At 42.6% G+C, this 12,064-nt stretch overlaps 1 protein-coding gene across 1 annotated transcript in view; it reads right to left on the reverse strand.

Annotated features, from left to right (window-relative positions):
* Positions 1 to 12,046, reverse strand: part of Ddb1 (damage specific DNA binding protein 1) — a 31,828-nt gene extending 19,782 nt beyond the window's left edge. The window contains exons 1-10 of the mRNA XM_015478033.2: positions 11,819 to 12,046; positions 10,478 to 10,626; positions 9,206 to 9,322; positions 8,638 to 8,859; positions 6,679 to 6,793; positions 5,439 to 5,536; positions 4,494 to 4,652; positions 3,890 to 3,973; positions 3,187 to 3,303; positions 2,475 to 2,577 (exon numbers count right to left, since the gene is read on the reverse strand). Coding sequence (XP_015333519.1) covers positions 2,475 to 2,577; positions 3,187 to 3,303; positions 3,890 to 3,973; positions 4,494 to 4,652; positions 5,439 to 5,536; positions 6,679 to 6,793; positions 8,638 to 8,859; positions 9,206 to 9,322; positions 10,478 to 10,626; positions 11,819 to 11,879 — 1,225 coding nt within the window. The 5' untranslated portion in view covers positions 11,880 to 12,046. The remainder of the gene's footprint in view (positions 1 to 2,474; positions 2,578 to 3,186; positions 3,304 to 3,889; positions 3,974 to 4,493; positions 4,653 to 5,438; positions 5,537 to 6,678; positions 6,794 to 8,637; positions 8,860 to 9,205; positions 9,323 to 10,477; positions 10,627 to 11,818) is intronic.
* Positions 12,047 to 12,064: the final 18 nt, after the last annotated feature.

Consider the following 12,064-nt stretch of genomic DNA (forward strand, 5'->3'; position numbering starts at 1 on the left):
TTCCTTCTCTAGAAAAGAATGGTATGGTTGCTTGCATTTTTTTGGACCGAGAATTGAACTCAGGGGCACTTGGCCACTGAGCCACATCCTCAGCCCTATTTTGTATTTTATTTAGAGACAGGGTCTCACTGAGTTGGTTAGCGCCTCACCATTGCTGAGGCTGGCTTTGAACTCGAGATCCTCCTATCTTAGCCTCTCTAGCCGCTGGGATTACAGGTGTGCGCCACTGTACCCAGCTTGCTGTTTTTTGGTTGTTTTTTTTTTTTTAATGGTAGATGGACACAATACCTTTATTTATTTTTATGTGGTGCTGAGCATCGAACCCAGTGTCCCACATGTGCTAGATAAGCACTCCACCACTGAACCATGTCCTCAGACCCTGCTGCTTACTTCTGACTTGCATTTTTCTTATGTGACGCCTGTTACCTATCCATACATATTCTTTGCCAATTGGGGAACAGAAAATCTGGTGGTTTTCTTTTTGAAATTTGTTATAAATTAGAGAGACTGGGCTTTTGTCTAAAAGATGAACCACAACTCTTGTATCTGTCATTTCTTCTGGCTCAGCTTGCAATGTTTTCTGTTTTTATTTGCAGAAATGTTTTGATTTTTTGTAGTTGAATTTATTGACCTTTTTAGCTTCTGTATCTTGATACACAGTTTAAAAGACATTCCCCATTCCAAAATTATAAAGGAATTCACTTTTTCTTCTAGACTTCATATTTTATTTTTTACATTAAACCTATTTAGCTTCTAGTAAGGTATATAATGAGCAGTAGATAAAACAGATAAAATTGTGGGCTGGGGATGTGGCTCAAGCGGTAGCGCGCTTGCCTGGCATGCNGGGGGGGGGGGTGACAAGGGTACCTCTATATTGCCAGCTTGCCTTGGAACTCTGGGTTTAAGTGATCCTCTTACCTCAGCCTTTAGGATAGCTGGGACCATAGGTGCAATGCTAAAGATCACACTCAGGGCCTTGATCACGCTAGGCAAACACTCCACCACTGAGCTAGCTACATGTCCAGCCCCTGGCTATACTTTCAATTACTGAGGCTTCCGAGTGGGTTTTAATATCTGATAAGGATTAGTTCCTTCTCATTACTGTTTCTGAAGTTTCCTAGCTATTCTTACTTCTTTTTCTACTTGAACTTTTTTAGGTCAAGAAAATAAAAAATCTAGTTATTTCTTGGTATTTTACGTTTATTATTGTTAAGTTGTCTCTTTTCCTTCACTATTCCTTCTAGTTGACTATGTATACATGAAAACTATTGATTTCAATGTATTATTCTTATACCTTGTTGACTTAAGAATTCTTATCTGGGGCTGGGGTTGTGGCTCAGTGGTAGAGTGCTTGCCTAGCATGCATGAGGCACTGGGTTCAATCCTCAGCACCACAAAAACAAGAGATAATGTGTCCACCTAAAACTAAAAAAATACATATATATATATTTTTAAATCTTATCTGTTTTTCAGCTGATTCTTAGGTTTTACAGTTATCTTTTCCTGTGTACTTCCATGCACCTCTATTTGTCTTTTCTCATCCTATGTCTTTATTCTGACTTACTTTTCACAAAATGTACAACTTAAAGTTGATTTTGCTTTAGATTCCATCTGACATTTCTCCTTCCTAATAGGTGAATTTCACCCACCACACTTAGTGACATGTGTGATATCAACTCTACTACTGTTTCAGGTTGTGTTTACTATTTATACATTGTAAAAATCTTTCACTATATAGCCTTTCTCTAATCTCCTTTTGATTATAATTCTTCTGAAATTCAAGAAGATTTATATCTTATTCTAAAAGTTATATTTAAGCCAAATGCGGTGGCAAACAACTATAACTCCAGTGACTCGGGAGGCTGAGGCAAGAGGGTCCTAAGTTTGAGGCCAGCCTAGGCAACTCAGCAAGACTTTTAGCAACTTAGCAAGATCCTGCCTCAAAATAAAAAGACCTTGGGCTGGGGTTGAGGCTCAGCGGTAGAGAGCTCGCCTCGCACATGCGAGACCCTGGGTTTGACCTCAGCACCACATACAAAAATAAACAAGTGAAATAAAGGTGTTGTGTCCAACTACAATTAAAAAATAAATATTTTAAAATAAATAAATAGAAGAGCTGGGGGTATGGCTAAGTGGTAGAGCATCCCTGGGTTCAACCCCCACCCAGTACCAAACACACACAAAAAAATGTTTACATGTACACTTATGTTTAAGAATTCTATCAGTTCTTCTGTCTAACCATTACATTTAACCTATACTCCTTTCTTCTTTCCCTACTCCTCTATTTCAATACCTGAATTTGATCAGTAATTTTTTTTTTAAGTTTTCCTTTTTTCTTTAAAATATGTTCAAGATTCTACCACAATATTTGTAATGCCTCTTCTTACTCCTTTATTTTGCTCTGGCTCACACCAAATGTCTTCATGATAGGTAACGAACCCAAGACCTACAGCCTTTGTTCACCGAGAAACTACCTTTGATGCCTGGTAAGTCGATGCTGGCATGTTCATGGATTCCAATTCCATTCCGGATGATCCGCAAGGAACCTTCCTTGAAAGCCCCAGAGCAAGTGACCAGCTGCAAGTAGAGAAAAGGTTTCTAAGAACTACCAACACTGGGGCAATCATATATGCTATCCCTAAATCCCAGCACCCTTACTATAGAGCTCAGTTTGAGACTGCAGATTTAGCAGAGGTCAATCTCCAGAGTCGCTCGAATATGCCAAGCAGACAGGATGTCTTACTTCTGGAAGTCAAAAGCTCCCACCATTGATTGCTCCTAACAAGCTTGCTTAGATCCAAAGTCTAGTTTACTAGAAAGAGCAATGATCTGGAGCCAGGCACTCCTGCCATTTATTACGCAGGTGACATTGGGACAAGTTATTCAAACTTTGTCAGCCCTAAATTTCTTTACTTCTCAGATGCCCAAGAATCAATTCCTGTCTAGCAGGGTAATGTATATAGGGTGCTTGGCAGATTAAGACAGACACGTAATGAATGAAAGTTTTCCTTACATCCCTGGGATTAGTGAGTAAAGCTCTTAAAAGTATGTTCAGTGTACACTTCTAGATAAGCACAGCAAGAACAGTTTGAGTGAGCATGACAGTTTGAGTGGGCTTGACAGTTTGAGTGGGCTTGACAGTTTGAGTAGGCATACCAAGTATCCATCTCCACATAACCCTCTTACCTGTCCCTGCCCCTGCCTCTCCAGGTCCACCACGCACATATCCACGATGGGTCCTAAATTGGTAAAGGTTTCCATGGCCACTACATAGGAGCCTTGTTCATTGCTGTCAACATTGAGCTAAGAGGAAAGAAAGATATTAGTCCCAGAACAACCCCTAACAGACTAACAGTAGAGATGGTTATTATCCAAAAGAAACTCTCAATCCTATAGATCTGTCCTTCTTGTACTCCAACAGATGCTCCTAGAAGGGGACTGTTAACTTAAGGAACATGTCTACTCCATGTGACATGGTAACTAGTCAGCAAGTTCTAATTCAGGTCTTATACACGGATTTCAGAGAAGCAGTGATTTTAAAAATTAAAGTAAAATGTTTGCATGCATTTTTTTTTGCAGAGCAGGTCCAGTGTTAGTACTCTAGAGGGGATCCATCACCTTACAATGTGACCTATTTGAGAGTTGAAACCAGGTCTTGCTCGTCATGGCACCCACAGCACCTAGCACCTTGCCTGACACATTTGCTCAAGAACCATGAAGTCAAAGAGCTAATCAGGGGTAGGTTGTTAAATTAACTAAGTAGAAAGCTGCAGAGCAGGGATGTGGAAAAAGTGTGCGGCATAAACACAGAGAAATTTGATGAAGAAACAATAAGTACAGCAAAAAAAGGAAAAAAAAAAAGAAAGAAACCGGAAAGATGTCCTCTCACCTTCACAAGCTGGGAATCACCTAAGCGAGACCCGACAAACACAACACCATTATCGAGGTATGTCAGGCATTCAGCAATGGAGGTCTAGAAAAAGTCAGCACATGAGAGAAATCAGGATGGAGCCCACATGGCCTCTAACACCTACAGAGAAACTCTCCACTGCAGCCACCATTCAGAAACTTTTCTCCACTCAAATCCCAGGCCACACTAAGCAAATATCACTACTATATCATTAAAGTTTATGATTCATTTATCACGTCCCTCCACTCAGAAAAGTCTATAATTTATCTTGTACATGCCGCTCCAAACCTCTAAACGTCACTGTATAAGCATTAAGCTTTTTGGGAACCCCCTCCCAGGACTATCAACACTACATTAATCTTTTAATTCCATACTGTATCATTTGTTTCTGCTTGAGGTAGTCCCTAGGAGCCTGTGAGATTCTCTAACATATAACTCATTTGAAAATAAACTTTTTCACATCAGGACTGACAGCTTGTTGCTAGTTGTTAAGCAACATAACTCCCAGAGCAGAAGTGAGGAAACACATCCATCATCACTAGGCACCTAGGAGATGAGGCAGAGGAGTAGGGACAAGTCCTACCTCTCCGAGGAGTTCCACACGGAGATCTTTGAGGGTGACAGTGCCATCCATCTGCTCCTCCTTCTCCAAAAGCAGCATGAAGAGTCGTCCCTCCATGTCTCCCAGTAGGTATCTAGAACCGTTAGGATCCACCCGATTGTGGCACACAATTGTGCTTTGCTGCCAGTGGAAGGGAACAGCCCTTAGAGTAACATCACGCAAACCTGAGCTGACCACTCCCTTTACCAAATCCAGCCATTTCACCAGCAAGGAATACAGTCTACTTACATTACATGATAAAAAATGGACAGCTCTATTTATTTTTACCATGAAAATGATTTTGTGAGGCACTCAATTAATATACCCTAAATGTTTACTCACATATCGTTCTACGTAAAACAAAAATATATAGAATTAGGGGGCCTAGAGGGTGTAGCTCAGTGGTAGAGCCCTTGCCTAGCGTGTTTGAGCCCCTGAGCTCAATTCCTAGAACTTGCTGCAAAAAATAGAGAGAAAGGGAGAAGCTGCAGCTGCAATTATTTCACTAGACTCTGAATGTATCACTGATGTTATTCTTTATTCTCAAAAAGAAAATTTTTTATTAAGTTTTTAAGGTTTAATTTTCATGATTTGAATGTTGAGGCTTGAAAATTTTTGACTCATTTTTTAATTTCTATATAATTTATCAACATAACTTAGCAATAATTTATCAGTATATGATTTGAATCAAAACTTTTTCCTTCTTAAAGTTGCCCAAGTTGATGAATAGAATAAACCTATTTTGATTGTTATTTCTTAACAAGCAAGCTCTTTGTAAGCAAAACAGGCCAAACCATTTGTTTATATACATAGTGAGTAACGTGACAGATGTCTGTAAATCTCCTTTTGACAAAAGGGGACTAAAGGAGTAGCAGGGTAAGAACTAAGAAAGAAGAGGTCTAAGAAAAAGGTAAAAGGCTTGCTCACCTTGATGATAGGAGGGGCAATCGCCAGGTATTTGTCACCATTGTGATAGGTGATTGACTCCTGTCCAATGATGATGGCTCCTCCAAAGGGCTCTGGGACTGCAGGAGAAAAACAGCCGGGTTAGAATGCTCAGCACTTTGGACCAAACCAGAGGCAGCAAGGGCACTAATCCAGATAGCCCTAAGGCAAACTTGAAGATAATCATTATTTTAAAAAGGACATTGAAGACCAAGAAAAACAATAGCCTTTTGAGAGTCCCAGGGTCTCCAGCAAACTAAGCAGGCACTCTGCCATTGAGCTACACGCAGCCAAAGGTTTCATCCTTTTTTTTTTTAATATATTTTTTTAGTTGTTGATGGATCTTTATTTTATTCATTTATTTATATGCAGTGCTGAGAATTGAACCTAGTGCCTCACACATGTGAGGCAAATGCCCTACCACTGAGCCACAACCCCAACCCCATCCTTTCTTTTAAGATGGGATCTCCCTATGCTGCCCAGGCTGCTCTTGAATTCCTTAGCTCAACTGATCCTCCCACTTCAGTCTCCTGAGGCTGGAAGTACAGGCACCTAGCAGGGTTTTTTGTTTGCTTTGGCTTCTCTTTTAGTGCTCTGCTCTTTCCATTAGCAGGGTATCTTCTTCATGTTCTCCCACGTGCATTCTCCCCATTTTCTCTCTCAAACTCATGACCCTTTCTAACAAGCCTCAATTGTTCCTTAACGTAAATTCCCCCCATTATCAGGGTCACCATTCAAAAGAGTCAATTTTCTCTTAATTAAAGAGTTTTAAAACTTCTCTACCAGGCAACACAGATGACATAATGTTGGGGAAAGAACACAGGATAAGGGGTGGTGCAGCCGGATTCTCGCCCAGGTCTTGACACTTCTGTGCAGGCCTGGGCAAGTCCCTCTGGCCCTGTTTCCTCATCTATGAAAAGAAGTCAGATTAGATAAGCTCTATTGGTCTCCTTCAGTTTTATGTTATGCCCAGCAATAAAACAATGAGACTCATCTCCATATGCCACTCTGCATCTCAAGTAAAAGGAAAGTTATACTTTCGAGGGGAGGAGTAAAAACAGAAAATCCAAAGACAAATGGAAAAAGCATTAAAAAGCACATTTAGAGAGAGAAGATGAGGAGGGGTAAACAACACACACCACCAGTGCTAGAGCACCAAAGGTGAGAAAGGCAACAAGAACAGGAGAACGGATGGAGGCAAATTCCGGAACCCGTAACCAACCTGCAATCACCATGGAGGCTTCAGCCTCTACGTTTTCCTGCTTCCATGGGCCCTTATTGAACTCCTTCTCTCGGAGAGACACCTCATAGGTTTTTACGTGCCGCCCCTGAGGGTCCTGGGGAGAAGGTGGAATGATTAGCCCCTAGGAATGATGATTCTTGAACTGCCAGTCCTGAAAGGGGCCAGACACCACCACCCAGGTTCAGACAATTCTTCCCATCTTTGTCCATCAGCATGCTAACAGTCACCTGCTAAGCCTGTGATTAATCAATTTCCAAGCAGACCACTGCCTGAGATTACTGTTTCTAAACCTCAACCAACTGAGAAAGGTTTCAACAGAAAAAATCAACCTGTCACCTTGCATTGAGCACTGGAAAAGATGCGTGTATGTTCCTCAACCTCAAGGAACTTACAAAATAGCCAGAGAAAAACACATTGTGAAGGTAACTCTAAGAGATTAAAAAAAATATATACAATTCTTAAAAGCATTCTGTGGGGTGGGGTAATGGGAGAGCTCCTCTACAGGAGGACTCCTCTTCAGTACTGCCACTGTCAATGCCATCTTCCCCGAATCGTGACTCTTCCCCTCCTTTTTTGGAATCATGACTCACGTCAGTCTTGGGGTTGCCAAAGTCACCTTTCGAAGCTAAAGAGCAGGGACAGGAAGAAGGTTATATACAGCCAATGGAAAATGGCTTCAACAAAGGCCAAAAGAGTTTAAGAAGTTATGGAAGGAATTCAATGATGTATTTCAGGGCAGGACCACACCTCAATCACTGTGACAGCTCCTGAAGCACAAGCATGAGTACTTTCACATGGGAGACACTCAATTATTTGTCAAATTAAATTGTTGGCATGAAACAGGAGACAGTGATTTTTAGTTGATGAAAAGACCTTCCCATTAATGAGTAAGGGTAAGACCCATCTTCACAAAAAAGTTCAAACAAGCGTGGTTTGGGGCCACTGAGACAGAAAAATAAAGATGGTTCACAACTGACAGCCCTGGATGTGGGAACAGTCAGCCAGCCTTGAAAAATCATCAGCACCAATGTTTTAGTGACCTGATATCTACAATACTGCAGAAGGAAGAGAAATTCACAGGTTTTTTTGTTTTTTTTTCAGCTCTGAAAGCTAGTAGATCAAACAAAATCTCCTAAACCTGTTTCAATTTTATTTAATTAAACTTTATTCCAACCAGCCTTAGACTATAGCACTTACAGTGATGCTAAGAAATACACAAAAGTACACAAGTATTTCCAGCACTTTACACAGCTACCAGAGTGTTTACATGACACACACACTACCCTGCTATGTGGAATTAGACAGTCACTTCCTTCTGTCATTTATTCAGCCACATGGAAGTGAAATGACCTCAGGCTGGCCAGGCCTTTGTTAAAAGTCTAGGATTTTACTAAGACATTGGCATGTTAGACTGGAGCGCCACAACCCCACCCCCACTTAACAGATCTAGACCAGAGAACAGCTGCCCAGGATCAGCTCTGCTGAAGTTTTAGGCACAGACTAAAATAGAAGTCAAGAGCCAGCAAGTCACCAGAAAATGAGTGCTGGACAAATGCAAACCTCTTCTTAGAAGACAGATACAGACATTTGCTCTTTGCTCACAAAGGCCAATTCTAGATAATTTCTCTACGACTAAGTTTTCATAATCCCCTAGCATTCCAGTAAGAGACTCAGACAAAGCATAAACTGGGTCACACTATAAAACCTCCAAGGCCTACAAACAGAGTATAATCTCAGGATTAAAACCTGCTACAAGCCCTACAGAGCTTGCTGCCTCTACAATAAGGACTTTGCACTCAAGAAGGAACCAAAATCGGGCCCATATTAATTGTATCGTTCAAAATACTTTAGGACAAACACATTCAACACTTCTCCCTATGCTACTACCAATTCCCATCATTCCAACCAGTTTTTCCCTCTCTCCTCCCAATTCAGTACCTGGTAGACAAAGCAAATGGTGGGTGCTTGACAACCATATAGGAACTTGACATCGATGACGTGCAATTCCTCCAGGCGGATGTTAAAGGCTTTGAGCTCTTTATTGTCCCGATCTAGTGGAATAACCTTGAAGAGGCCATCATAGAGTCGCAGGCCAATCATTCGACACTCTGGGTCAATGATACCAATAATGCCAGTCTCTGAGGGGCGGCCAATACGGTCCTAAGAAACAAAACTGGGATTAGGAAAGAACCTCAACTTCCACAAAGTAACAAAACATCAGGCCAAAAAATCAGTCCTTCCCAGGATGATTTGAGAGAGGCAAGAAAATGAGTAACATCCACCTGACATGCCAAGGAGCCCAAATACTAGTACATAGCTTTCTGGTTTAACACTGAATCTCAATACATTATTCCCTGTGCCTTGGACTCTCAAAATAGCTCAAAACTTTGTTTTTTCCTTGTTTCTTTGATCACATAGAGGGCTACCCTGCACTTCAGTGTTCTTCACTGAATCATGACAGCCCTACCTGAAAAACTCTCTCATCAGCCTGAAGCAGCCACCTCACCTGGACGTTGCCATGGGCTCGCGTAATGATATCAATGCTCTCGCCGCTCTGCTTATACTCCAGGATGCAGGCATTGTATTTAGCGGTCAAGATAAACAGCAGGTCCTTGCTCTCCCCCTGGAAACCAACATTATGCCATCAAAAGAGGTCTTTCAAAAACAGGACAACCTGTCCAGCCTTTAAGCATCATTCTTTAAGCATGCTAAGCTCTTTAAGAACTTCCCAAATTCTTCTCTCCCTAAAGAGAAAATACATGGTTAGTTTGTAACATACACTATGTACACACAAGCCCTAAGGGTATGTACAAAAGGCCAGAACTGATCTGGTAAACATCTAGTCCTTGTTTTCATGATTCGCCATATCTGCTCTATACACACTGTTTTCATCTATTTTGCACTCAGGCTAATCTCAATCATTCCATTCAAATTCTGAAAGAAGAATGTAATTCCTCCCCATTCCTTTCCAAATATTTGGAGAAAAAAACGTGGTGATAACAATGAAAGCAAAAATGAATCTGCAAAATCTTAACACAAACTTTAAATACATAAGTGCTTTGTTCAAAGAGTTATAATTGAAATGCTGAACCCACAGTTTTCTTGTCAGATTCAGTTAAGATATAATGAAACAATGGTGGTTATCTAGATAAAAACATTTGAATTATAATAACAATGATTATGAGAGTTGTTAACATGATGGTGAATGCTTCTTATGTGCTAACACCCTGTGTTACTGAATCATTTAATCTTCACAACCCAAGGGATTGATTACTGTTATCCCCACTTTGTAGATGGGGAAATCAAGGCTCTGAAGGGTGTCTCAAGTGATAACTAAAGTGACACCTAAAGTGAGAACACGAATGAAGCTAGGACTGTTCCACTCGATATATCCTGCCCTCTGAAGCACTAAGCACTATGGTGACCCATATTTCAAACTGCTTTAATTTCTCCTTCCTGAAGAAGTCAACTTAATAAACGTTTCCCTAATGAATCTCCCCTACTTCCAGGAAGTTTGTTAGGAAAAGTATACCCTGAAATCTGCTGTCAAAACAACCCAAGGCTCGGGCTGGGGTTGTGGCTCAGTGGTAGAACACTTGCCTAGCATGTGTGAGGCACGGGGTTCAATCCTCAGCACCACATAAAAATACATACATACATACATACATAAAGGCCCATAAACAAAAATATTAAATAAACAAACAAACAACAACAAAAAGAAAACAACCTAAGACCAACAGTTTTCCTTTTATTGCTCATCACAACTGGAAACACTTACCTTGGGCCTGAAAAGCTCCATGACTGCAATCTTCCCATACATGCCCACCTCCTTGACTGGCCGAAGCCCCTCTGCAGTGACCACATAGATCTCTAATCTCGTGTTTTTGGCAATCAACAAGTTCAAGTCTTCGGCTGAAGTAAAGTGTCCTGAAAGAACAGGTCCTCTAACTTTTGAAGCTGAAGGAAGGGCCTCCCAAGCCCTCTAAATAATCTTATCACATGTACAACTAAATACCCCCAGAACTTGCATTTACTTCATGTATTTCTCTGACTCCTTCTGTTTACTCCTCTTCTTGCTAAATCCAGCACCCCCAGGAGTCTCACATCACGCATTCAACAAAGCTGCTTCCCTAATCAGACTAAGAAAAGTGAACTGGAGGCCAAAGAGCAGAGTGTCCTTCAATGGACAGTGACTGAACACCCTTCAGATGACTGTTGAATTTTACTATACAAAGGTATAGTAAAATAGACTCTAAATGAAGATGCTGGAGAAAGTGTTTGTCTCTTCTAGTCATCTAAAGCCTCGCCCAACTTTTGCCAAACAGACGGAGTCAAATGAAGAAAATTCCCAGAGCTTTCTGTATTTTCTCTATGCCTCTTGCCCTCCTAGCAATCTACCAATACCACTTTTAGCCATCTAAACAACGGACGTTTTTTTCTAGAATCATTATCAGCAATTTACATAAACGCACAAGTTCGGGGTCTGCACATTCAGCCGAGAAAGTGAGTTCAAGATGAATATTCTTTGGTTCTACACCTCAGTGTCCTTTACGATCCTAGCACACAGTCAACAAGGCAAATCCAGCCCGGGGCTGGGCCAACCAAAACCTCTTCTCCAGCAGCGCCCTCAAGTAAACAACAGCCCCAGGCGAAAGGGTGGGTCTGGAGAGGGCTACTCTTCCTCTTTGGGTGAGTGCGGACATAGCTCACATTCCTCCACCTCCCGGGGCCCCCCAGACACCCCACGTGAAAATTCTGATCCCAAAGGCGCCATCACCACCACCCCTTCCCCCGACCACAAGAGGCCAATCTCGAGGTTCAAGCAACGCTGCACAACCAACTCACATTTGGCTCTCGGTCCCACTGGACCCGGCCGTGTTCTCGAGGCCAAGTGACCTCCCAGGACGAAAGGGGACCCTCAAGAGCAGGTTCTATTGCCCCAAAGGCGCGTGTTGGAACCGCGCCTTTGAGCTCAGGGCTGGGGACGTTCCTCCGCGGCCGGCGCCTTCCATTCCCCGGCCCGGTCCTGCCCGGCCGCCCCCGGGGCCGCGAGCCTCCCTAGGCCTCGGTTCCCACCAGCTCCCTCCCTCGCCAGGGTCTCCGGCCCTGGCAGTCTCACCGGTCACGCAGCCGTTCACGGCGGTGGGCTTCTGTGCCGTTACCACGTAGTTGTACGACATGTCGAGGCCTGGACCGGCCTGTCGGGAGCCGAGGGCGACGATAGAGAGATGGACACGAGCGAAGAGACAGGGAGCCCCCACCCGCGCGCAGCCAACTCTACTGCCGCTGCCTCCGCCCCAGAAACACGTTGCAGCCCAGAGCGGCCGGGGCGCGGGGCATCACGGGACGGCCTCACCTGGCCTCT

This window comes from Marmota marmota, unplaced genomic scaffold, assembly GCF_001458135.2.
Source record: "Marmota marmota marmota unplaced genomic scaffold, marMar, whole genome shotgun sequence".
Taxonomy (NCBI): Eukaryota; Metazoa; Chordata; class Mammalia; order Rodentia; family Sciuridae; genus Marmota; species Marmota marmota.